This window comes from Vespula vulgaris, chromosome 11, assembly GCF_905475345.1.
Source record: "Vespula vulgaris chromosome 11, iyVesVulg1.1, whole genome shotgun sequence".
In the NCBI taxonomy this organism is placed as follows: domain Eukaryota; kingdom Metazoa; phylum Arthropoda; class Insecta; order Hymenoptera; family Vespidae; genus Vespula; species Vespula vulgaris.
Window position 1 is genome coordinate 621,119 of NC_066596.1, and position 27,296 is coordinate 648,414.

Here is a 27,296-nt window from a genome sequence, read left to right on the forward strand (position 1 = left end):
CAATTTACTGGGTGTGGATTTATTCCATCGTTACGAGAAACATTTGAAGTGTTCTTATCACATTTTTATATGGCTATGGATTGACTTTCTTTTCATAAAATTTTTAAGACCTCATAAAAAAGAAAAAGAAACAAAAAAATATATAAATAATTAAAAACACGATTTTCATCGAAAAATATTTCACATACTATTTTTAATTCGAGTCTATTAAATCACAAAGTTTATTTTTAAATGACACTTCATCTCTTATTCACAACGAATACAACTGTTGTATTAAAAAAAAATATATATATATATATACTTAATCGTATCGACAAATATATTTAATTAATTTATAGTATCTAACGAAAAATTAAACTTTAATCTTTGTTCACTTCGACGTAGAATTAATGTTTCATTCTTAATCAATCATTAATATAATCGATGTTTTGATTATGAATTTATCATCTATGTACTGTTTTACGATACTATAGAAAGGAACGGAAGTTCGTCGTCGTGTAAGATCGACAAGAGAATATCGATCTCAATAGGACGATGCCCGTGATCCATGATAATATTCAATGTAAATTAACGATGCATAGCACGTCATCGGAAGACATAACGAGAACAAGAAAGAAAGAAAGAGAGAGAGAGAGAGAGAGAGAGAGAGAGAGAGAGAGAGAGAGAGAGGAAGAGGGAGAAATAGAGGAAGAGGGAGAAATAGAAGGACCTTTCCAATCGGTAGTACCCGTAATTAGAATAGCCAAGCACGCAAGTCTCTCTCTCTCTCTCTCTCTCTCTCTCTCTCTCTCTTTCTCTCTCTCTTTCTCTCTCTCTCTTTCTTTCTAATCGTAGAACTCTCTTCAGCAGCTAAATATATTCCTCTTACGTACTTTCATTTAAACAACACGGTTCGTACGTTTCATCAGTGAACACAGATATTAATTAATATTATTTTCAAAAGTTTAAAGTATTTTAAACGTCTGTTACTCATTTCTTCCGTTTTCTCATATTAATTATTGAAATAAATTATTTTGATATCACTCTCAAGTAATATTTTCTAACAACTTTAAATCCATTATCATCGTCATCAACTTTAATGAAGAAGAAGAAGAAAAAGAAGAAGAAGATTAAGAAGAGAAAGAAGAAGGTCATTCGCATACTCGATATGGTCAAAGCCGAAGAAGAGGGTAATTTGATTTTGATCTCGGTACGATATTACCGCGTACGGAATGCGGTCAGAAACATTACATATGGATATGTCCATTACGTTTTGCTGTTCTGAAGAAAATGGCGAAGGATATGTATATATAATACATTGTAAATCTCTTTGAATGATTTTATTTTCGGAATGTTCACGTTACTCATTAATCTTCGAAAGGTTTGAGATTGAGAAGAAATAAACAAAAAAAAAAAGAGAGAGAGAAATAAAGAGAAGAAAAAAGGTGTTATCATTTATAAAAATATAATGTATAGCGTCTATGTGCGCGTGTGTACGTGTATCTAAAAAGATAATAATTAAAGACTGAAATATTACATTAAAAATATCTTTTTGTTTATCAGAAAAAAATAAAGAAATATTCTCTGCCACAGTATAATGTATAAAAATAATAAGTGAAAAGTAATATATTATAATAAATATATTTTCATTCGTCGGAGAAAGAGGAATAGAGAGAGAGAGAGAGATACACAAACGGACAGTCAAGCGAATAAGCAGATAGAAACATTTTCGTCATTTGCAAAAATATAATATAAAAAAAATAATTGAAAAGCAACATGTGTGTGTGTATGTGTGTGTGTATGTGTGTGTAGTAGTATGTATTTACGTGTATATGTGTTACAATAAAGATATCTCTTCGTCTGAAAAGCAGTCGATCTCTTATTCAATGTCGCCATTCAAAAGATATTCCTTTTTCTGCATTTGTCCTGCGGAAAATCAATAAACGCGCGCGCGCACGGAACTAATGTATATGGTAAGCTATAAATACAAATTGTCATTCCGCGCGGTCGAGTTTCTGTAACCACAGAGAAGTTATTCCTTTGAATTCCCTTTCGCCGAAGACATCCTTCGAAATGGCATAGATAGCAAAGTATCTGCCGAGTAATGTCTATACAGGATGTTCCACTTTGATCGATCCCACATGAATATCATCGAGGGTTTTCAAAGATATTAACAATATTTATGTTATTATGTCTTTGTATTTTTTGAGAAGTTTTTTAGCTGATATTTTCGGATATATATAGGTATATGTTTAATTTTCAATTTCTTTGATTTTCGTCTAAATAAATTCGTTTACTTTAATCTAAAAATGTTTAGTTTATTATTTAACAAAAAAAAAAAAAATAGAAGAATTTCGAATTTCATTTTATATCCATTTTCTTTTCTTTTTCTTTTTTTTTTTCTTTTTCTTTTTAATAACAAATTGAACCTTTTAATAGTTTCATTCTATCTTTCTCTGTCTTTTTCCAGGTGGAAAATTTTCCATGAAAGACATTACGTGGGTGTCGATACAATTCGTATACCTCGTGAAATGATTTCGAATGAAATTGCTTGGAATAACAATCAAACGAAGCAGCTCGTATTCTCGAACAGCGAAGAAAAACAAAGGAATCGTGCTTATCGTAACACGATCGGAATCGTAAACGGAACAATGAATTTCTCTATCTCGAAGTATATCTTCTGACGCAACGAGTATAAAATATGAGACAACTGTTCACAAATTTGATGTATCTTCAAATTAAAGTCCTTCACACATGTATCAATATAAAACATAAGACGTAAGTCGTAGAGGAAAAAAATTGTATAAGGATAAAATTCTTACGACCAATCAATCACGTATCCTTCTCTGCATTTAAATTCGACATTCGATTTTTATGAATGCAACACGATAACAGTGTACAGATTTGGAGATTATGTATCTATATGTTACGATTGAAATTATCAAAAGAGCATATGTATTCTGTATTTTAATAAAATATTAATACAATTAATAGAAAAGCAAAAATGTAGCAGGCAACAATCAACATTTCAGAATTATATTCTCGCGCAATTTTTTTTTTATGATCACTTTTTATTTATCAAAATTTATGTCTTATAGCAATTTTATGCGATAGCACTTACGTATTATGGTTTACATTATACGTTTTATGTATTACGTCAATGCATATGTGAACGTCTTTAACGTCAGAATTTTGTTTGAAGTTCGTCATCTACATATATCGATAACCATTAATTCTTTGGTCTCTATGGTATTATTTCATAGTGAAAAATATCAGTATATTTTTGTAATGTTTATATCTAGTAGAAATATTAGTAGACAAGCCAATGATATATATCTAGAAGCAAATAATATGCCAATGATAGCAATTTTCTGATCGATATGATAATTTATAAATAATCAAGTCAAGACTGATTGTTAACTTTCTCTCTCTCTCTCTCTCTCTCTCTCTCTCTCTCTTTCCTTTCAGAGAGATATTAAATATCCATTACCTGAATTATTATAAAATATATAACTGACTTTAGGAATATTTTATGTATATCTATATATACAAAGTTTTCTGTAACTTCGTAGAATCCAACCTCAGGGTTGTATTACTGCACATGAAAACAATTAAAAAAGTTCACATAAATATATGCCATATTTAATCTTGTTTCCGAGTTATGGCGAGTTTTATGTTGGAATAATTCTATCGAAAGATGGAACCTACTTCATTTACTTATTTACAAACAGAGCTTAATATCTGACATTGAATAAATTGATTATTACTTGCGAAATTATTTGAAAACGATCGTGTAGAAAATGCCAATTGATTCACAACGTTAAAATACTTTGCAAGAAAATTGAACAGGGCTACCAGAAAATCTGAACAATACCTAAAGAAATAGAGAAAGTAAAACAGTCAATGATAAATGTACTGATTTCCAAGCTTGTATTTAGATTCAAGGAGATTATTTCATGCAACTCTTCAGCGAAGGTAAATAGATATAGTGTATTGAAGAAGATATTCCTATAACTCTAAAACAAGGTCAAATAGAGCACGTATAAAATTTTTTTTATTGCTTTAATGTGGAGAATCTACCGTCGGAACAGTTCTTCGAAGCTACGGCATTCTGTACGGACTGTGAAATGTGTGTGTACACGCGCGTGCGTGCACGTGTGTATGAGAAGGAGAAAATTTATACTGTATAAACTCTTCTAATCAATTATTTATTTTATAATAATTTACGTAATGGATATTTAATACTCATCTGACTTAAAAATCACACATCTGTTAACAGATTACTTTCGCTTTTCATTATTTTTAAATAATGATAATGATGAGAAAATTGACATCATTAGTTCGTCACATCTTCATTACATAGAAACATTATTGTTATATAATTATATAATGGAAAGTAATGTTGGAAATTATAACTATTAGAAATTATTACAAAAAAAGTATAAATTAATACATGTGTATCTATTTAAAAAAATATTATGACGAATTACGATCTATCCTTATAATGAAACTAAAATATATTACTAAATATTAATATATGTTATATTATTAATTATATATATTTTTGTTATTATATATAATTGATATATATAATTAATAAATAAATATATATAATTATATATAATTTATATATATATTTATTAATAATATATATATCATTAATAATATATATAACTAAATATAAATTACAAAAAATATATATACACATATATTTTTTTTTCTTTAACACAAATAAAAAATAATTCAATGAACTCACCCTGCCACTACTGTCAGTCATATTAACGTCGACATCACACAAATCAGATTTGCGAGCACGCATCACGACTTCTTTCAAAATCGTTTCGTCAGCTTCCATAGCAGCCCTCAAGAGGGCTTTGGGGCCCTCCGAGGGTATTTCCCACGAAGGTGGCACTTTTGTTTTGATATTCTCTTCACGAGTGGCACGATCTGTCATTCGATAGAAAAATTTTAGAAAATAATGAATGAGTATCACTGACGAACAAAGTTTAAGATGAGATTGGTTAAAGCGTTATCTGTTATACGTATTTCGTATGTCATAAATTATTGCGTTTTAAGTTTAAATAAGATTATACTCTTTGTTAGTCAACTGTAAATTTGAAATGTTCTGTACAGAAATAGTACAAATTTACATAAAAAAGTAATAACGTATTATAAAGACTACGATAATCAGGTTTAAATTTCTTTATACTGTTTTAGTATAATTTATTTCAAAATTTAATTTTGATCAAATGTTATATGAATATTTATAAATAGATAAATATGAATTTTTTGTACTCGCAATTTCATTATTCTATCTACAGCAGAAATGAAAATGGTTAATAACAATTATTTTACATTGTTATCTAATTCTTTTTTATATGATAGTACTAATTAGTTAATTGTATCATCGTGATAGTCAACGTGTTAAAAACATAAGCAAAAATGTATTTAAAAAATTGCCCATCTAACAATTCCTTTGTGCCAGATAATATAATAAAAATACAAAAGAGACACGTAATTACCTTGAAGAACGCCCTTGTGATAGACCTTGACCTCGTGAACAGTTGGTTTACGATAGGGTGCTCGCTTCTCTTCAAAGCTAGTATCCGAGCTGAAGGACACCGATTTCTTGACGTTGACTCCAACGTTTTTTTTCCAGCTAGTTGACAAAGTCTGGGTGCTAGCCGATTGTCCTAACACCGGTCTGAGCTCGTTCTCGCTGTTATTTAAAATCGAAAAATATCCTTTCAAAGTAGAATATCTCGATCTATACCCATTCAATTTCGAAGATCCAGAAAACCACGAGGAATCTTCGGTAACGTTATCCCTCTTCTCAGCTGATCGATGATGATTCGTTTGAGTTAAACTCGCTAGAAAAGCTGATGATCTTTTCAATATACCTTCGTCGTGTCTTCTTTCGTCTCTCACAAGAGCTTTCTCCTTTCGCCGTAAACCTAATAGACGAAGTATAAGATAAGATTCAAAATCATTTCCAAAAAACAAAAAAAAACGTTATAGAGGATCTTACAATCCTTCAATTTTTTATGTCGACCTTCAGAAGCTCGATGTAAGTGAGATCAACCGATCGAAATCATGATTCAATGAGACAGAAGGTACGTATGCCATATCAATGACGCGTGTTGCAAGAGATATATGTACGATGTTAAAAAATATTGCCGTAAGGCGTTACGCGTGAAAATCATAAATCAATTCTGCTTACGTTAACACATGTATGGGGACATGTCTACATGTACGCAATGAGTTTTCTGTTAAAACTTTTTAATTATTAATTAATCTAATCTTCTTATAACTTTACTTTTTTTCTTCACTTTACTTTGATTACAAACTGGTTAAGAGTCGAATGAAAATTGATAGTTTGCCAAACGAAAGGATAAATTTATGAGACCGCGATACAGTAAAAATAAAACGTCGTAAATATAAAAAAAAAAGAAAACTAATGGAGCCAATACCTTCCTCAAGAATCGCTGGGACGGACACAGATTTAGCTAAAATTCGTGAACCACCGTTGTAAGCTCGACCTTGTCTTGTGGTAGAGGGTTGTGACTTCTCAATGTCCTTTGACAAATATTTCCCAGTTAAATCTCTACTGAGGAACACGGATGTACACGAATTTGACTCCTTCGCATAGATCTTGCTCGAGTTGATGAAAGACACTCGTTTCTTCGTAACGTCTCTCGACGTCTCACCAACGGTGTAGTTATTTCGAGAGAGCTCGCCTCTGGAGGCGACGATGCTGTAATTGTTGACGACGCTGCTTGTCCTACGTGTCTTCTCGTTCTTCTGATAACTCTTTTGCTCTCCGTAAACGCGTCGAACTTTCTGTCACACAAACAATTCAATAAATAATGATTAAATTCATAACAAAATTAATTCATTCAATGAATATACTTAAACACGAAACATTCGTATCAATTTTATAAGCTGAATATTTAATTAATATTATTATTTATTCATTTAATTAATAATATTATTATCGTTGTTGTTGTTATTATCGTTGTTGTTATCACTATTGTTATCGTTATATACATATAATTTGAATATTTAATCATTCGAATTACTCAAATATTTAATAATACAAACTTTTAGAGCTCTAATTTGAATAAAAGCCAATAACGAATTATAAACTTTATGTATAATTAAAATGTTTAATTATTATTAAATATATATATATATATTTTTTTTTAATGATTCGAAATTTTCAAATATTTAACAGTATAAACTTATAGAATTCTCAAACTTATGGAAAGTCCGATATGGACCAATACAAAATCATGATCGTTTCTCGAACGAAAATGTTACTTCATTAGAAAGTTAGCAGGTCCACCATATTCAGCAAAATTAACATGCAAAAGGGTCGCGATAAAAAGAGCGCAGCGCTAGTTGATCGATGCAGGTATGCGTGCAGCGATTTCAACGACCTATTTTTTTTCTACTATAACGTTGATAGGTCACGCGTTAGTTTAGGAAACTTCATTTCCTGGAAAAGAAAAAAGAAATAAAATTTCTCCGTTCTTTTTTTCCAGGAAATGTCAAACGACACAAACATTTCTTATTAATTGTATTAAACAACAGCGTTTTCTTTTTTTTATCAAACGTTTTATCAAAACTATTCTGTTAACAACGTCATATTATTGAAATAATTCGAAGTGTCTTGCTTTACTTTATTTACTTTCATTAAAACATTGTCCGAACGATCGTCGATATATACATATATATTTTCATTGCACGCAACACTGCACATTTGAAATTCGCGCGTTTTTTTTTTCTTTTTTTCTTTATCGAAATATCACCTTCGACGTAGAATCGTTTTTCTTTTAAAACTTTTGACGAAACAAGCACTGATCTTCGTTGGATTGCTATCGGTACTCTTACGATCGTCTCGCAAGACGTATACACGAGTTCTAGCGGCTCTCTTTAAACACGCTATTTATATGTCGGTTAAGCTCTCGCGCCTCGGTCGGTGCCTCGTGTGCGCATAAACGTACGCACGACTGATTAGCATATGTACGCATGTATGTATGTATTATATACATACATATATATATATATATATAGTAAGATGCATTAATGAAACCTGGTGGGAGTATCCCTTCCAGTTTCCAAGCTTCTTTTTTCATGTCTTCTGTTATTCCTTCGTTTTTATCGTCTAAACGGAAATATCATTGTGTAAGTCAAAAGTTCACACGCATAACACACACTGATGAACGCGTACGTGATCATTGGAAATATTTTTTTTCCTACACCTTACGAAAACGGAATCATTTTGTGTCAGATCAAACAGTGTATTTTGAATTGGTAATTATTGTAGAAAGGAATTAATATGTTAAGACTTAAATACAGAAAAATAGTTATTGGTAATTGTTGATAAAGAAAAAAAGAGGGTAGAAAAAATAAAAAATCGTTATCGTCTGATCCCAAAACAAAAAAAGAAAAAAACAATTAATCGATCAATTTGAAAGGTTGAATTATACGATCAACACTGGTTAAAACTAACCACCATTGTTCTTTTTGTTTATTTTCAATACTTAGCATACTTTACACAGCACCATTCATTTCTTTGAACGTACTTACCAATTCAAAACACTTTGTCCAATTTTGAAAGAACTATTTTGTCCGAGAATTCTCTTCTAAGAGTCACCGTATACATTGGCACGCTCACACGTATATACATTTCTAAACATAACTATGATCCTTTCTGTCGATTAATGCAGGATTATTCAGATGATCTCTTCAATTAGAATACTTAAAAAATTTTCGAAGAATCACTTTGCCTTGATTGGTGAACACTCTATGAGGATAGACCGTCCATTAACATCGACGAGAAACGAACACGAGCTTACTTGTCGCGTGGTCGATCGAAGAGTGTCGACTGAGTTTTCGCCAGACTCGCCAATCATGTTGCTCTCTATACTGCTGCCGGTCATAGTTTCATTGGCTGTCACGAGTTTCACCCTTCGATAACCCGCCATTGTTGATGTAGAATCTCTAAATTCAAACGGTTCCTGAAAATTCATTCGAAATTAATCAATAAAGTTAATCAAACTCAATGAAATCAAATGAATATCAATAAAATCAATGAATATAATAAAGGTTGGTGAACGTAGATTTGAATTATGGTCGATGAACGTTCGTGAAAACTTTACGATACGATATAAATATCATTAAAATGATATACCTCAACAATATTGTTTTGGCTTGAAATTACCTTTATTTTCTTGTTTTTCGTACATTAAACGTATATAATCGCGATAGTCGTGCCAACGACCGAGCGAGTTTCGAACTACGAAGAGAAATAAAGAGAGAAGAGAACGAAAGAAAGAGAGAGAGAGAGGGAAGGAAAAAGAGAGAGAGAAAATAAAGCTACTACACTACGTAAGGTATATTTCTACGAGTGCACGTAAATTCGTATTTTCGTTCCTCTGCGTGTGCTATTTTGGCACTGTTACATCGACCGACGAGCCTTGTCGCCGATCTTTTTGGCATTTAGCCAAATTTTCAATTTTCCCAGTATACAGTTTAGTATCTAGTCATACTCTCTCGACGAATCTAACATCACAGTGAATCTGATTGGCTAATTGTCATTTGAAATCACGAGTCTCTTGTCGAAAAACGTCATTGATAATCGATCGAAAATAATACAATATCTTGCGAGATATTCTATTACATGAGACTTGCAAGATATTTTAAAATAACACTTTATACAAATTTGTCCTGATTAATCTTGTTTATTAATTCATTAATTATATTAATCATTATTAATTAGTTATACTTAATGATTTATTAAAAACAATGATAAAGCAAAAGTAGATTGTTTCGTGTCTGATTCTATTATTAATTAATTAATTTTAATTATTAAGTCATTAGTTGAATTATTATTATTATTGTTGTTATTATTATTATTACTATTATTTGTTAAATTTAATAATTATTTATAAATGATAATAACATAAAATTGATTATTTCATTTGGTTCTGTTTTAGAAGAATTATTTTAAATTTGTTTCTCTTCCGATGAATCGTCTTAATGATTATTTTTATCATATTTTTAAAAAAAGTCTGGCACAAATTTAACATCGAGATCAATATTCAGTTGGTGCAATGCACGCTCTCTTGGTTCCTTAATTCGAAAGAGAATGCAATGCACGGCCCGGAAGCCACGACCGATTAACTTCAGGCGGTGCATACTTTCTGACATTGATAGACGTAAACGTATGTGGAACTTTTCGCGCTTCATGCCGTTAGTTTATTTTGACCTTGAAAAGTTTTTCTCCATTCCTACGAACGATATTTCTCACACACTTTTATCTTTTACGTTTTTTTTTTTTTTTCTTTCACTCATTGAAACGAATCCTTTGTAAGGATTTATGTATATTCTCTTGAGATTTATTTCAAAGTATAATGAATATAAAAGTTGAAACAAACGTTTGATTTTATTTTGTTTGAACGGAAAAAGTAATTGTATCGAATTGAATTTAACGAAATGAAAATTATTTAATATGAAATAAAAGTCTGTGCAATATATGTAATCGCAATAAATGGGTTTTTACTAGAAAAAAAGAAATATAAAAAAAACAAAGTACGTTATAAGTAAGTAGTACGTTATAGCTCGTACGTAATGCGTTTAAATATATAATCGAAATATTGGTTTAGCTAATTATCGATCTCCGATTTAGATTATTCCTTTATAACGTGGATATTTTTTTTTGTTAATTTAATTATCGACTGTTTAATGTATTATAAATTTAAAATTCATATTTTTATTTTCATAATATGTAAATAACAAAAGAGGACTGGGCCAAAACTCCCCCATGAATTCTAGATAAATGGACCATAAGCTTCATGAATAAGTTAGCCATATTTTTTCTACGAGCATGGAAAACACTACATCAGTAGATGAAAAAAATTTTTATAATAATATATCGATTACAGAATTCATAACATGCAATAATTCAATGCTTTTATTAAAACAGTTACTAAGGCTAAGAAATATGTTTTCTGTAAGTCCAATTTCGTAAAATTCACGACATGTAGCTAATTCTATGAAAAACGTATTAATTTAAAAAAAATGAAACCATTCAACAATAAAAAAGAAATCAAATGAAATAATATCTTCGAAAGATAAAGAACGTGCTGCTAAAATGGCTAGAATTTTTTTCGCTAGCAACGATATAGAAATTTTTGATTGAAAATGAGAGATGAAACAAAGTTTTGTAAAATAAATGATCGTTCATAAGAATATTTAAAAGAATGTTTTACGAAAATAAAGTTATAAAAAAAATTATAATATAACGAAGAATATCGAAAATATGATGTATGCAAGTTTTATTATAAATACTGTAACAAGTCTATCAAAATTGAAATTTATAAAAAAAAAAGAAAAGCAAAGAATATTATTCAAAATAAATAATTTGAACTCAACCTTTATACCATTTGGCCCAATAGATTTGTTTGTAATAATTCCACAACCCAAATGTTTATAATATAAATATAATTTTTGAGTACTTGATATATTAAAATTAATGTATATTATTTTATTTAAATAAACGATGATTACTGTGATATTCTCATAAGAATATTCTCTATGAAAATTTGTTGAAAATCTCAGATCATTAATCATTTTTTTCGCTTTTACATAACAGATATTATTTCGCGACCCGTAGGTTGAGAAAAACTGTTTCATTTATATTAGAAGGTTACTTTTTTTTTTATTATTATAAAAATGATACAATCGATACGTTAGAGTTGATAAATAATTAAAAATTTAATTAATAAAAAAAATGATTAAAAAAGAAATCTATTTATTTATCAATTATACGATCAAAATTTTTAAATTCATGACCATCTTTTCCGAAATTATTCTAAACTATACAATCCCTTCGAAAGAGACCGTGTACTTCGTTTAAAAGGAAGCTTCAAAAAAAAAAAATAAATAAAAAGAGTTAAGATCGAACTTCTCGAACAAAGTTTAACCGTTCGATGAAGGATACGACGAAGCTAGCATACGATATCAAGTTTGCTTCTAATTTCAAGTAGAAATTCTTCAATTTAATTTGCACAGTCGACCAAAGTGGTACATCGAGCTTCAATAAAATTCATAAGACATCTCTAAGCATGGAGGTTAACGTTGTTAATAACTCGCATGCAAGATCAACCTGAATCATAATGATCCTTAATCATTCTCCCTCACGTGCAAACACCATCGGCACGTGTCATTGACATTTCGACGCGACTAAAATTTTCATGAGTTTCGTCGTTTAATATTCGAGATAGCTAACTATATTATTTACTTCTCCCTTCAATTCCGATGATAAACAACATCTTTTGATAAACAACAACGAACTTGTTTATCTTTCTTTTTTTTTTTTTAGTCTCTGTATCTCTAAATGAATTGATTACATTTGTTTTGAATTTAGCGTTGCATAATGTGTAAATCCCTTTGTAAATAAAGCGTCTCGTGCATGTATTGTTTGCGAGATAATTTTATCTTGTAAATTGTGTAATGAAATACTCACAAGTTTAACAAACGGATAAATTTGGAATGAAGTCGGAAACAGGATGTCCACGAATTTCAACACCATGTCCGTGTTTGAACGGAAATCCTTCTCTTTTTCTCGAAGAACACTACAAAAGAAAAAATATAAATCATAAATTAAGAATTACGATCTTTTACGTCTATCTTTATCGCATTTATCACGTTTACTTTTATATCTATTTTACGTCCAAGTAACGAACAATTACTTTTAGATAGAACTTGATTTTCTTTTCTTTTTATACAAACAAGAAAAAAATTTTTTGTTAAATAAAATATTATATAAAATTTTTCGATAGATCTTTTACAGCTTTATCGAAAAATATAACTTTTATAGAAAAATAACTTTTGTTACTCTTGATCACTCTTCAACTTTTTCCTCTTTTCAAACAATTCCGACTATATAAATTCATCTGAATAAAGTCAAACGTATCTCGATAAAGATCAGCCTTTCGGAGCCGACTGCGACCGATGAAAAGTTTAATGCGACCTTTTGCAACGTACCGACTAATTTCGTACATAGATGTACTCTCGAAAAGAGAGAGAGAGAGAGAAAAAGAGAGTTACATAGGTCTGGGTCATGGTCCGAATGCGCTCACTCTGGCGCGTGTTCTGACTCTTCCAAAAGCTCCGTTCTAAATCTATTTAAATTTCGTATAATTATAAAACCGAAAATAAAGTGCTCTTAAACGAAATGCTTTTTCCGGCACTAATTTTGATCGATCCATTCGTTCAATTTTCAATCACATTAATTTTAATTATTGACGAAGAAAATGTTGTGTTTCTTTCTTTCTTTGTTTTTTTTTTTGTTTTCAATCGACATTTGCATGTACGTAAATACGTACTCGTATATCACCTATGTATTTAGACTGTTACATGTATATATCACATACATAAATATAATTATAAAAATTAATATTTATATGTACAAATTACATGTATCTTTAATAATTATTAAATCTAATTAATAACTATAAATTTCTCCAAACGTTCGATCATAAATAAAATATTAAAAAAGATATCAAAAGATACATTATTGGATTACTTTTTCTAAGTCGAACTGTACATGCATATACACTTATATCATTCTACATACATACGCACAATTACATAAATTTGTATTTACGCATATACTACGTGTACAATATACTCCTCTTTATAAAAACAATCTTGTTTAAAAATAATAATTATTCAATTCAATCACAACTATAGATTATTTCAGATGTTCGATCAACTATAACGAAATATTAAACGAGAATATCGAGAGATACGTAATCCAACGTGATATCGATACATTCGATCATGCGAACCAGTATATTATTTACAAAAAAAAAAACAAAAAAAACAGGAAAAGAAAACGAAACAAGAGAAACAAAAGTGAACCCGAAAAATCGAATTCGTCGATCAAGAGATGAAAAAAGAACGGATCTTTCTTCTTCTTCGATAAGAGGTTGTTTGGATACTGAGTAAAACTTTAAATTACACTCACATCGTTTATAAGGGTTGTACCTAATATATATAGTTATCGCGCAGTCGCGAATCTAGGACAGGTGCTACTTTCCGATACACACCAGCACGCTCATAGAAAATTGCCTTTTGTTACGTGCAAAACATTTGCAAAGTAACTTTGGAAATTTACTGCATCTTCGAACTGGCACCTCGCGTTACGAGTTTATTTGAGCAGCTTAGTTTATCCTTCACTTATTTCAATCCATCCTAAAAAAAAAAAAAAGAACGAAATTTCTTTCTGACATATCCTTTCACAGATTTATTTATATATTCTTAATTTTTGCATTCTTTTTCTCTTTTTTCTTTTATAAATTATTAATCCAATGTGCACCCTGTAATTCGCTCTAACACGATTAACACACATTATTTTGTCAGAGATCGACTTAAACTGAACGCAAGGAAACACGATTAAATTGATCGTAGGAGGAACACGATAATATACATGATGTGAATCGTGTTACGTGTAACTTGAAAATGTTCGTAAATTTTGGAAATCTTTCTTGTCTCACGTAATACCTGTAGATGGCTCCACGAACTAATTATCGTACACTTTTTACAAAACATTATATATCAAGCCTACCGAAACTTTGTCCGTTCGTTGTATCTTTAAAATTTCATTTTTTTCCAAATAATACTTCTCCAACTGGACAAAACATTTCGACTGACTTAATATTTCTAATTTTTATACAAACAACAAATATGCGTTTATACGATCATAAACGATACACTTTTTTACGATACATCCACTTAGTCTTACGTTGTTGCTACGTCTATTCGAATAATAATAATAAAAAAAAAAGAAAACAAAAAAAAACAAAAAGGAAAGAAAGAAGAAAGAAAAAGAAATCTGTCTATTCATTCTTACAAGAAATCACAGATGTGAAATAAACGAAACGAAAAAACTTTATTACTTACTCTTCGACGAAGCTAACTCCATTGAAAAAATGAAAACACGTGAAAGATTTTTGATAGAACTCAACGTTTTGGATAATCCTTAATCCGTGTTCAATGAGATACGTCTTATTGTTAGGCAATCAATCGAAATCACGATCGCACAACGTGCCTCGCCAAAAGAATCGATCGTCTGCGCAAGACAATTAGGCTTTTCGCACATTGTTTTTCTCGTCTTTCTAAAAGCTGTCCGGATACTTAGTTACTCTGGTCCGAGATTTTCGGAGAAAGAGTAAAAGAGACAAACAGACAGAGAATAGAGAGAGAGAAAGAGAGAGAGAAATAGAGAGAACTGTGAGAGAGCCGTGTCGCGTATTCTACCGACTAGCCACCCCAGAAACGCCTATGCTATTTCTGTTGACGGTTACTTGGATCAAGCTCGATTAATAAGTATGTAGATGTGACCCGAAGAGGACGAGACGTGATACGGTGTGCTGCATCACGATCGATACGGATCACGAGTATAGATCTAAAAAAAACAAAATATATCAATTCGAACATCGACGTTGCTGCGTTATGTCATTCCCTCTCCCTTCCTTCCACACCTTCTCACCCAACTACCACCTGAAATAAATTTCAAAACGACGTTACAGAACCTCGTTACGTCGTTCTTTGTTTCGAGGATCATCTCGAAATAACCTAAAAATTGAACGATTTTTTAAAATCGTTTTCAATCGTATAGATTTTCCAAATTAAATTTATCCTATCGAGAAACGTTATATTTATCAGAATGATGAGTATATGTTGGTAATCGATAAAGTATGACGTTATTTCGAAATGATATACGAGAGGATAGTATGCTTTTTTTTGGTCTTCCCTTTCTGGTTTCGATGGGAAATCATAAACGGTTTAGCGGGTCAGCGGACTCCCAACGTCTACAATCAACGAAGCCAACTGTGCCTAGGTCGTTTATTTTTGCCCGATATTCGAACGACCGATTCCTCTACTATGACTAAAAATCTCGACGAATCGGATCGTACGTCGCTAAATATTAACCTTCGAATCGTCCAATGAGAGCAAAATGGATAGAAGGAGAGAGAGAGAGAGAGAGAGAGAGACAGCAGAAACGTTTATTACCTTCGCCGCGAAAAGAAAGATGTAAATTTGAATGTTACGCGCATCGATCATCGTAGGACTCGTATTTAACTTCAGTTTCGTTCGAAAAAGAAAAGAAAAAAAAATAAGCTTCCTTAAATATCTTGCATTTATTTATGTATGTTCGACTGACGTAAAAAGAAATCAAGGCAACGGTTCGATTAAATTTGATTCGATTCGATTCGATTTGATTTGAAAACCAGACGGATCAAGTTAAGATAATTGTAAGATCGTAAAGTTTTTTTATCCATCTTCTTGTTTTCTTTTTTTGTCTTTCTTTCGTCCTTCGATATCAGTTTTCAGCTATGCTAACTCGTTGATGACTACGAGTAAAATATGAAACGATATGTGATACATTATATTGATTATTGTATACTTTTAAGGATTATGATATATATTAGATATCAAATATTATCTAAAAAGTTATTTCGATGTATATAATTATATCAGGATCTTTATTTGAATCATCGATAAGAACGAAGTAGATCGGAAACGTTTAATTGCGTTTGAAAAACGCTTTTATTGACATCTATCGGCGTAAATATAGAAACGATTTCGTCTAGTCATTGATCAAAATAGATACAAGTCTTCTTCTTTTAAGAATAACGTCATTGATAACTACAAAAGTAGACACATTATTTGATCTGAATGGTGTTCAAATGAAGAATGAGAAAATAAATAAGTTGTAAACTTATATCGTGAATAATATACAGCATATAACACAAGAGAAAATATGTAAGATTTATATAGAAAAAAAATTTATTTAAATCACTATTTAAACAAGCTAATTTACTTAAACACTATTCTAGCACTATTTAATATTGAATTAAGTGAGTTAATGATTGAAGATATTATGATCGATGATTACAGCTAAATAATAGTAAACAATTTTGTTTCTTCTCCAAAATGGCAACTTTATATCAAACTGAACTTTTAGCGGCTTTAAAAAACAAAAAACATCTGCCAGAACTGAAAAAAACATTTGTTCGGCCTTTGATACAAAGTAAGACGTATTGTTTTATCTTTAATATCAATCATAACTAATCTATATGTATTTTATTTAAGTTGCTGTGAAAGCAATAGAACAGGAACATATAGAAGAGGGCGTTCTAGACAGAATTAGTCAAAAATATAATATACCTTCGGAAGATGTGGATGAATATTTTTCAACTGTTTTTACTATCTTAAAAACATATTTTAAATATGTATCGTGTTCTGTCAAACCAACAGATTTCAAACAAACTTTAGAAGAATTAAAGTAACTACATATTTTCTATTATCCTATATTATTAAAATTATTAATAATATACAATCTTTTTATTTGTTATCACTTTGACGCGTGTATCTTTTTTCAGATGTTTTCTTTCTTCAGATTGCATTGAGGATTTATATACCGTTATATCTGGTCAAAAGAAATCAGATTTACTTGCAGGTTTAATGAAAAAAACTAAGTTTTTTCCACGTTTGATATCATGCAAATGGCGCATAGATGTTATTATTTCATCAAAGTACATGAAATTATTTTTATCATTATTTTAACCCTATCACTTTTCAAAGTATATTTTGCTAATATATTTTATATTATTTGTTTTCAGTGTTTTAAGCAGAGTGCTGGAACCATGTATTATAATGGAATGTATATTTGATACTGGAGAAATTCATACGTTCGAACTTTCTTTAATACAATTCCATCGCTTTAGACATGCTGTAGCAAGTATTCTTGTAGAAATACAATCGTTGGAACAACGTAATTCTTTAAAAACTATACAGCATAGCTGACGATTGTACAGAAAGCAATAAATGCTATTATAAAATTACTATATTCAAAAAAAGTATTTATAAAATATAGTAATACAATTATTAGATCATAATATAATTACAATCACTATTACTTATAATCGTATTAGAAATTATAATAATTCTATTTTTAATTGTGTAAATATTGCAATTAAAATTATGTAATATCTTTTATTTTCATCTGTCATTAAAGTAATAATAGAAAAAAATTTGTGTAATAGTTATTTATTACTATTATGTTTTATTACTTTTTAACTTTCTTATTGGAAATAAAAAGTATTGTAAGCGCGCATATCGACCATATGAGCGTCTTATCTATTTGTATGAGTGTCAGTGAGTGCTACTAGTGTTCATTGACGTTCGTTCCTATATACATTTAAAATCTATATTCAAAATATAGATTTTCAGCAGCATGACATCGTTATTAAGAAATTGTTGGAGATTATCACAAAGCCTATCTACAAATGCACCTAAACGTAAATAATATTTATAAATCGTAATTAAATATCAACTTAAATTATATAACGATCCATTTGTTTCCTTAGGTTATGTGAAGGCTTTCCCATCAATACGATGGAATAGTACAGAAGTAACAGAAAAAACAGAAAAAACAGAAACCCGACGTAAGTTTTAATTGTTTTCTCTTCGCAAATTATTCCTGATTTATATGTATTTTATAAATTAATTGCATAAGTATAAAATATTATTTATATACTCGATGTTGCTTATACCTAAATTATATGCACAGATTTGCATTATTATTGATGATTATTCATAATATTATATTAATCATAAACATTTATGTTTATAGCTACTGTTCGCAAACCCAATCTTTGTATCGATGTTGACCGTTTAAAAAACTTTGGACGTTACATTGCCGAATGTTTACCGAAGTATGTACAAAAGGTTCAAATAGTTAACAAAGATGAACTGGAAGTTATGATTGCTCCTTTAGGAGTTTTTCCAACAATAGCATTTTTAAGATGTCATTACAACGCGCAATTTAATAATATAATTGATATCACTGCATTAGACGTACCCAATAGACAATATAGATTTGAGGTATGTTGAATCGATTCTCTAGTTATAAAAGCATAATTAGTATAAAGTAAACAGAAATAAATTTTGTTCCATTAGGTTGTATATCACTTTCTGTCCCTTGTATACAACTCTCGTATCAGAGTAAAAACATACACAGATGAATTATCACCGCTTGATTCGATAACTGAAGAATTCAAGGGTGCCGAGTGGTATGAACGTGAAGTATGGGATATGTTTGGTATTTATTTTCTTCGTCATCCCGATCTTCGTAGAATTTTAACAGATTATGGTTTTGAAGGACATCCACTCAGAAAAGATTTCCCATTGAGTGGATACGTCGAGGTAATGCGTTTAGTTATTAAGTTTTTTGTTTTACGTAAAAAAAAGCATTGATCAATATATACTATTATCTTAAGGTTCGTTATGATGATGAGAAAAAGAGGGTAGTAGCAGAACCATTGGAATTGACACAGGAATTTCGAAAGTTTGACTTATCTGCACCTTGGGAACAATTTCCTAAATTCAGAGATTCAGCACCAGCTATTGAAACTGTAGTAACGGAGAAAAGAGAAAAATAAACACTTGGTCAAATAATAGATCAGAAAAATTTGATTGGTTATTATATATTCGAAAATTTGTTCTGCTAAACAGAATCATACACGAATACATAATAAATCTATAATATGCAGTACTAAGCTGTAGATAATTGACAAGTTGATTGTGATGAAAAGTGTTATATTGCAATATTTCGTCAATAAAGTCAGTTTTAGTTACATATACATAGTTATATTATTCTTATAAAGGTGAAATATATATAGCCAAGTGCTCATTTATACAAAACATTCTTGAATATTACAATTATATATCCGTTATGCTACTATTTATTTTGCATTTGTGTACAGACCTATATAAACTTAATATATTAATTATTAATTACAAAGTGCTTAGAATCTATCACGTAGTAAGGCATATTTTCGGTGATTTACGAATTAAAATTGTGAAAACAAAATGTTAATATTAAAATTAAATTATTTAAGTTACTTGTGTATCATAAAACTTTGCTATTTTTTTTACTATAATTTACACTGAAATTGTTAAGTAACAGCAATCTAAAATGCATCCGAATACATTTTGTTTTCAATTATGAAATGATATGGAAAAGGAATAAAATTTTAAAAGATCTTAAAAAATTAAACATTAAACAGTGTGTTCATCCTTTAGACATAAATAGCACCAACTTCTTTACTTTATATTAAGTACTAAATAAAAATCAAATACACACACACGCGCGCGCACACACACACACACAGTAACAATACGCGCGAACGCGTAATGATGTATATTTATTATAATTTATAATTGAAGTTCTTACTTTCAAGGAGCAATAATCCTATGTGCAAGGCAAGGTTTTTAATTGTTCTTTCTTTTCTTCTTTTTTTTCTTTTTTTTTTTTTGGAAAAAGAGAGACTTTATGTCTTCAAAAAGTTTTTCTAAATTTTCATAATATTTCTCTTAATAATTGAGTAATAAGTGTGCGTGTAAAATATATACAGCATCACAGTGCTAAAGAATCATCTATAAGTTCCATTTTTTTTCTAATATTAGTCTCGTGATCTTGTGTCGATTTTTCAAGTTAAATGATAATATTCCTACAAGGATGTCACGATCAATAATCGTATACAATTTTTGCTCGAATAAAGTATTCAATATATTAGCAAAAAAATGTAGATTACTATAATTTATCCACTGGACTGTTAACTTCCGATTCTTTTTGCCTCTTTTTAATAAAAGGAACAAAGCCCCATAGCAATGAACCTACAACTAAAATTATACCTAGAACACTGAAAATGGGACCGTATTGGTCAATTTGTTGATAAACCACACCACAAATTGGCGGGCCTATAAGCTGCAAAATTCCATTAACAAATAAAGAAATGCCATAGGACGAGGTAAGTTTTTCAGTGCCGAGCATATCAGCCATAATAACGGCGGTAACTCCAACATATGTACCAGAAGCTAATCCGAATATTCCACAATATACAGATAATAAAGTATAAGTAGTAGCCGTTGGTAAAATTGTTAAGGATACTCCAGAAGCGAATAAGCCGCCAACGAAATACCAATGTTTCGGCATTAACTTTATATCGGACAATGCAGATCCACCGATACGTCCAATGAGATCCAAAATTGACACGATCGATAGAAGAAGAGGACCCATACTCTTGTCAAAGCCTAGCGAATCTGCATAAGCTGGTAAATATATTACGAAATTCGTATAACTAACGGCATTTGTTGAATTTGAGATCAATATAACGAGGTACATAGGATCTTTCAATAAGCTACAATCGAAAAATTTATTTTCCGATTTTTTTTCCTGCTTCAGTGCACGGGCAGATCCTTTTCTTGTAAACGTATTAGATATTGCATTTAGTGTTAATGTAGATGCATGCGCAGGATGTAATGCAGACAATGTGCTACCGTGATGAGGGGTGCTAATATAATAAAATGATGAAGTACTGGGAGATTGAGTAGTGGATGATTTACGTTTTATCAATTTCCCTGTTTCGACTCCTCTTTCAGGTACAGCGTGTAAAGCTGGTGTGCTATGCATTTGCCCAGTAATTTCACGCCCAGTTGGCATACTAATTTTTCTAGTTCTTCCTTGAACGGGAGTATTTTTATAATTTTCCAATGCAACGCTAGACGCGCTTTTTGGCACTATAGGCGCAGCTTTTTCACAGCTCGAGTTGGAAGAAATAAAATTATTATGTCTCCTCTCATCTTCAGGACTAGTAATAGTAATTGATGTAGTTTCTAAGCTTTTATGATCTTTCGAATCGCGTGACGGTCGCGCAGGAATCATGTGTTTTTCCACTGGATCGTATAACAAAGCACAAGCCCACACATTTAAAGTAATAGCTCCCATTATTAATACTGCACCTCTGTAAGAAAGCAAAGTTGCATTATTTAATTACACTGTAATTATATCTGTAAGATGAAAATTTGTATAATAATATTAATATAAAAAATTCTAACTCGATATATATGTATATAAAATTTAGGAAAAAGTTAGAAAGCATTGAATTAAATATCTATATTGGGATATTACAAAATGATTGAGATAAAATGACTCTTGTTATAAATATATTTTAATATAACGCTAACGTAATCTTCTATGCATTTGCAATAAGTAAATAATATTATAGCAAGAATATGACATTTAGTAGGAATATAATAACTTATAGGAATAAAAAGATAAATATCCATAAAATAAGTGTAATCATTTTTAATATTAATAATATATATCTCAAAAAACCATAATACACACACACTCACACGCACGCACACACACGCACACACATGTAACAATTACCAGTTTCATTTATTATATATCTAATGAAGTATTATGATGTTTCACAAATATTATAAATATCATGCATTGAATTAATCAACAATTAAAACACTGCCGTAATATTTTTAACAATTAAACTCATACTTATGTAATCACAAAAAAGTATATCAACATTCTATATAAATGATATACATACAAAATTATTAACATAATATTTAGAATATTTTATTAATTCCACTTTAGATATATATATATATATATAAACCTGTAAAAAAATGTGCATTAAAAAATATTATAAAATTAAGATTACATGCAGTATAAAGATTTTCATATTACTTCTTTCTGTGTCTCTACTAATTGTTTTCTGCAACAAAGAAATTAAGAAATAATAGATACGTAGATTACATGTATTACTTAGTATGATCCATACTCACATTTAAAAAATATACTTTTTCTCCTGAAAGACCTAAAGTATTTATTAAACTTAATTACATTTAAACATCAACATATTTATCATATAAATAAAAAAGATATAATGTATATTTTATGTAACAGAAAATTACAGAAATAGGAAGCTAAATAAATATGTCTATAATGCAAAGATTATTAAATAAATAGAATAATATTACAACACTCTTCTGTACTCACCTTAATATTAATTTACTTTAATTAATGTTTAAGTATCAAACACTATATTTATATACACAATCACAATCAAATACACTTTACTGAAATACATAAAGAGTACTTATATTCTGTAAATTTTAAGGTAGTAGTTACACTTTTCAAAAGAATTTCATTCAAATAAAAAAGGAAATTTACTATTTTCTATTATGTATGCAAAACTGACCTTAAAAATTTAAAGAATGAAATACTCGAAATAGACATTGTGCACATAACAAAATTACATCTAAATTATTTTTATTTCGTTAACAATATATCTACCTGTAACCATACTCTTCTAAAAGAAGCCCAAGAAGTGGTGGAAGAAATATAGAACCTAAAGCACTGCCTGAGATACACAGACCATTGGCTAGTCCTCGTAGCCGTACAAAATAGGATGTTACAATGTAAACGGTCGGGGGAAAAGCCAATCCTGCCCCTGTTCCTACCAATACTCCGAAACTAAAAATATTTCCATTTTTAAATTATTCTTCTTGCATTATTAAATATAATTTGATTATCAAACTTATCTAATTACCTAACACACAAAAAGCCAACAGAGTTTGCAAAATAACTTATCATCATTCCTGCAGCAGCAGATGTACCACCTAATAACGATACTGTCCGATACGAGTACTTAACCGAAAGTACACTAGACAATGGCCCTAAGAGTAATATTTAACATTTAACTTATTTAAATAAAATTATATATATATATATAAAATTTCGATAATTCTTAAAGTTTTGTTAGGTAAATAATCAATTCGTATATTTTACCAAGAGAACTGTACAGAAAATAACACAAGGCAGGAATCCAAGCAGCTGCAGCAGGAGATGCATCAAAAACTTTACGAAATTCAACAAATAAAACTCCAAAAGATTTCACCATTCCTGGAATAAGGACATTGACAAGAACAGATGCCAAAAGTACCAGCCATCCCCAACCTCCATCCGGGGGTACTAATTCTTCCTCTGTTGTCACATCTTTAACTAAAATATGAAAAATAATAAAATAAAAACATTTCTTAAAAAATCTGTAAAAGATCATTTTTCAAATGCAATGAATAATTACATTTTGTAAAAAGATATTCAATTTTAAGAGAAACTAGTTTGAAGAATAAAACGTAACGTACAAATTTACTTTCATATTCACGTAAAATAAATTCGCGTATGAATGAGGTCAATCGAGCGATTACAAAAAAATATACAGTTCACACGAGATGTTAAAAATATCACGTGTATCACGTCAAATGAGTACTTTCTTTCGAGTAAAAACATTATTTTTGGAGCAAAAAATAATCACGCACGCATCCTTTTGACATTGACTATATGTTTACAATGACTGCTTTCCGCTTTAAATTCAAAAATAACGCATTTCCCGCCAAGTAAACTGTCGATCCAAACAATGAAAAACTGTACACGCGCGTGACAGAAGAGAACGGACGATAAGAACAAAAAGAGAAAGAAAACACGTACCGTGTTTGGTCCCATTATAATTGTTTTGTCTTTCCTTTGTCGCATCTTGCGAAACCAATTTATAATCGCCTTTTCTGGACTTCTTTGATCCAAACTTGATGTTGATCCCATTGTCTTGATCTTGAACTCGTTGCATTGTCATCAACCTTCCGCTCTGTGCTCACCGCCGACATGCACCGTTAACAGTGAGATAAAGAAACAGGATTGCAACTAGTAAAAGCTCTTTCGATATATAATGACTAAACGTGTCAACAACAAAGACGTTGTGACAAGTAACAGATAAATGTAGAAAGGAAAAAAAATCAAATAGCAGGGGTGTTAACGGCGGGCGTAACTGCACCAAACTAGTATATATGCTTATACATGTACATGTACATGTATGTGTATGTGTTATGTTATGTATGGCGTTCTGTCACTATAGTACAATACGAATATCAATGCTCGCGAATCATATAGTCCGCCCTCGTGTCCTCCTCTTCCGTTTTCTCGAACCTCATCAAAGCGAACGTAGAGCACGTTCTACCACTGTTCTCGCACCACTTCCTTCTTCGATAGGAACGTAAACATTCGTTTTGTCCGGTCATAGACTTTACCTTCGTCCACGAGCCTCGTCGACGAAGAAGAAGAAGAAGAAGAAGAAGAAGAAGAAGAATACGAAGAGAAGAACGCGCTTGGTGTAATTGACCTGACGACGCCAACGAAAGCTCGATAGAACGCTTACTACGATAATAAACCGACGCACTGTTTATTCCTGACTTTGGTTTTGTTTCAAATGGCATAAAGAGCGACGACGATACCATGTAGACGAGAACTTTAAAACAGGAGTGCCGTTGTCATAACGCACAGTATAACGAATGAATCGTGCGAGTTTCTTTGCGAGGGATGCTTGGTCCGACGACGAAACCTTCCATCCGATCGTGCGTCGCGAGCAGACTGATCAGCTGTCTACCACGCATATCCTCCGTAGCCACTTTTCCCCCACTCTACCGACAGATCCAGTCGTCATCCCCACTACTTCTACTCCAGCACGCGCGATCTTTCTTCTTTGTAACCGAAACCGCACGATCATGCACGAGTTTACGTATCTGTTCGCCTTTCTATCCATCTCTCTCTCTCTCCCTCTCTCTCTTTCTCTCTTACCCTCTCTTTCTTCTATGCTTTGTTGCAAAATGTTTCGTCTCTTCCTACGACGTTCTGGATAGATCGTAACCTTTCTCTTTCTCTCTTTCTCTCTTTCTCTCTTTCTCTCTTTCTTCCCTGCTCACTTCATCCCGCGAATTTATAAACTCTCACGTGTCAAGCAGTGTCGTTCCCGTCGACTTCTCCCACTCCTCCTTTGGGCTTTGCACAAGAAACACTGCGAATAGAGGGAATGGAAAATTTGTCAGAAGCACGTGCTGGAAATACGCAAGTTACTTCGTTATTCTTTTTTCCTTCTTCTTTTTCTTTCTTTCCTTTTCTTGTTTTTCTTTTTGTTTTTCTTTTTCTTTTTCTTCTTCTCTGTTTATGCTCGGTAGACTTTAATATTTATCGCCATGATCGGCGCGCGTTCCACTTAAAATCAAGGTATATAGATCGGATAGAAGGTTAGAAAAATATTAATCTCCGACCGTGATCCTTTTGAAAATTTTTTTACGATTCTATTCGTTTTATCGTTATCGTATTATACACGTTTATAAAATTCTTCCTCGTAGATCGATTAAAAATCTTACGACTTCGGAACAGGAAAACGTCTTTGAAAATGTAAAAACAAAAGAATGAACAGACAGTATTGTCTCATGAATTTAACGGCCATTTTCTTTATCTGTTGAAAAATGCGGTCGAATAGATTGGAGATTATTGAATGATGACGTGTTTAACGATGTAACGTAGTTTTTATCATTAAAAAGATAAAGAAAATCGATTGGTTTATTCAAGGTTATTATATATCGTGTTACAAGCATTAATTCGTTAACTCCATTGATAAAAAAAACCTAAGATTTTTGTGTGCTTAGTTGAATTCATTAACATCCGTTTTGTGTAACCATACATGTCAATTTTCAAACAAACATAAGCATTATTAAATTTTTCTTTTAATATTAAATTTTAATCTTTTCATCGTAACTCGTATTAATTGTTATATTGATCTTCTATGGTTATATCGTGTATACGGGGTGATATCTGTCTGAAATGTTACTCGATTTTTTATTTTTTTTCGTGTTCGTTCAAAACTCCGCCATTTTTCAAACACATTAATCAGATCTCGTTATTAATCGAAAATATTCTTGAAATATTTAACAGTTTAATTTCTTAATCGTATCGTTTCGTTAATTTATTTCTTTCTCTGAAAAATCTTGTTGCGTAATGTAAACAGTTTTATTTTCACTTTTATGATTTATTTTAGTCTTACTTTTAATGATTTCGATGAAACTAATTTTTAACGTTTTGACGAACTTTTAAAATTTTATTTCGACGTAGTCAAATGTTATTAAACATAATAAACATCGCAGCAACAAGATAACGTATTACATCGATGAATCTTATTACCATGGTATAAAGTTTAAACTCGAATGTATGTTGTTACATTCGAAGTGAACATTTTTTAAAAAATGATCATTGAAGAACCCATATAGAAAAGAACACTATAATTAATAGTATCTACATATGTGATTCTTACAATTGAACATTTCCTATTTCATAATCATCTACAATTCTACGACTATAGGACTTATTACAACGCCACTTTAATAGCCCGTATCTCTAACGAATTGAAATTTATTAATATCACTTACGAATCATTATATTTTATTTAAAAACGGAATTGAAAGGTCCAATTTGTTTTTTCATTTTTGTTTGTAAATAACATTTTAATAGTAATGTTATCTATTTGATTTGACATAACACC

At 30.6% G+C, this 27,296-nt stretch overlaps 4 protein-coding genes across 10 annotated transcripts in view; 2 read left to right on the plus strand and 2 right to left on the minus strand.

The window, feature by feature from the left end:
* The window catches only part of LOC127067842 (uncharacterized), a 22,656-nt gene extending 7,329 nt beyond the window's left edge, over positions 1–15,327 (minus strand). Inside the window, exons 1-7 of one of the 6 annotated variants that reach the window (XM_051003221.1) lie at positions 14,953–15,326; positions 14,018–14,244; positions 12,512–12,620; positions 8,841–9,002; positions 6,450–6,819; positions 5,502–5,933; positions 4,736–4,926 (exon numbers count right to left, since the gene is read on the minus strand). In XM_051003221.1, coding sequence (XP_050859178.1) covers positions 4,736–4,926; positions 5,502–5,933; positions 6,450–6,819; positions 8,841–9,002; positions 12,512–12,577 — 1,221 coding nt within the window. In that variant the 5' untranslated portion in view covers positions 12,578–12,620; positions 14,018–14,244; positions 14,953–15,326. Of the gene's footprint in view, positions 1–4,735; positions 4,927–5,501; positions 5,934–6,449; positions 6,820–7,669; positions 7,788–8,840; positions 9,003–9,205; positions 9,310–12,511; positions 12,621–13,032; positions 13,065–14,017; positions 14,245–14,368; positions 14,500–14,952 lie in introns of those variants that run through there. The other 5 variants (XM_051003222.1, XM_051003223.1, XM_051003219.1 and 2 more) reach the window with 5 other exon arrangements.
* A 1,328-nt stretch (positions 15,328–16,655) lies between these two features.
* On the plus strand, positions 16,656–18,061 carry LOC127067822 (COMM domain-containing protein 5-like). Of its 2 annotated transcripts, XM_051003183.1 has the most exons (5): positions 16,656–16,818; positions 16,893–17,086; positions 17,149–17,341; positions 17,439–17,591; positions 17,679–18,061. In XM_051003183.1, the coding sequence occupies exons 2-5, from the start codon at positions 16,990–16,992 to the stop codon at positions 17,860–17,862; spliced, it is 627 nt and encodes a 208-aa protein (XP_050859140.1). In that variant the 5' UTR covers positions 16,656–16,818; positions 16,893–16,989; the 3' UTR covers positions 17,863–18,061. The 2 variants fall into 2 exon arrangements, with proteins under 2 accessions (XP_050859140.1, XP_050859141.1); XM_051003184.1 differs by having other exon boundaries at positions 16,693–17,086.
* A 127-nt stretch (positions 18,062–18,188) lies between these two features.
* Positions 18,189–19,698, plus strand: LOC127067821 (NADH dehydrogenase [ubiquinone] iron-sulfur protein 3, mitochondrial). The gene is made up of 5 exons (XM_051003181.1): positions 18,189–18,356; positions 18,426–18,503; positions 18,692–18,942; positions 19,018–19,263; positions 19,338–19,698. The coding sequence occupies exons 1-5, from the start codon at positions 18,293–18,295 to the stop codon at positions 19,497–19,499; spliced, it is 801 nt and encodes a 266-aa protein (XP_050859138.1). The 5' UTR covers positions 18,189–18,292; the 3' UTR covers positions 19,500–19,698.
* A 630-nt stretch (positions 19,699–20,328) lies between these two features.
* Positions 20,329–27,217, minus strand: LOC127067820 (monocarboxylate transporter 9). The gene is made up of 5 exons (XM_051003180.1): positions 24,413–27,217; positions 23,714–23,926; positions 23,475–23,601; positions 23,219–23,398; positions 20,329–21,863 (listed from the first exon to the last, which is right to left on the minus strand). The coding sequence occupies exons 1-5, from the start codon at positions 24,552–24,554 to the stop codon at positions 20,654–20,656; spliced, it is 1,872 nt and encodes a 623-aa protein (XP_050859137.1). The 5' UTR covers positions 24,555–27,217; the 3' UTR covers positions 20,329–20,653.
* Between the last annotated feature and the right edge of the window lie 79 nt (positions 27,218–27,296).

Excerpts from the sequence above, each read along its gene's own strand:
- LOC127067822 (XM_051003183.1), top strand. The coding sequence starts at position 16,990 with ATGGCAACTTTATATCAAACTGAACTTTTAGCGGCTTTAAAAAACAAA. Across the intron at positions 17,087-17,148 it reads TGTTCGGCCTTTGATACAAA|TTGCTGTGAAAGCAATAGAA; the intron begins GTAAGACGTATT and ends ATTTTATTTAAG. Across the intron at positions 17,342-17,438 it reads CAAACTTTAGAAGAATTAAA|ATGTTTTCTTTCTTCAGATT; the intron begins GTAACTACATAT and ends ATCTTTTTTCAG.
- LOC127067821 (XM_051003181.1), top strand. The coding sequence starts at position 18,293 with ATGACATCGTTATTAAGAAATTGTTGGAGATTATCACAAAGCCTATCT. Across the intron at positions 18,357-18,425 it reads ATCTACAAATGCACCTAAAC|GTTATGTGAAGGCTTTCCCA; the intron begins GTAAATAATATT and ends TTGTTTCCTTAG. Across the intron at positions 18,504-18,691 it reads AGAAAAAACAGAAACCCGAC|CTACTGTTCGCAAACCCAAT; the intron begins GTAAGTTTTAAT and ends TTATGTTTATAG.
- LOC127067820 (XM_051003180.1), bottom strand. The coding sequence starts at position 24,554 with ATGACAATGCAACGAGTTCAAGATCAAGACAATGGGATCAACATCAAG. Across the intron at positions 23,602-23,713 it reads TTTTCTGTACAGTTCTCTTG|GGCCATTGTCTAGTGTACTT; the intron begins GTAAAATATACG and ends TATTACTCTTAG. Across the intron at positions 23,399-23,474 it reads GTTGGCTTTTTGTGTGTTAG|TTTCGGAGTATTGGTAGGAA; the intron begins GTAATTAGATAA and ends AAATATTTTTAG.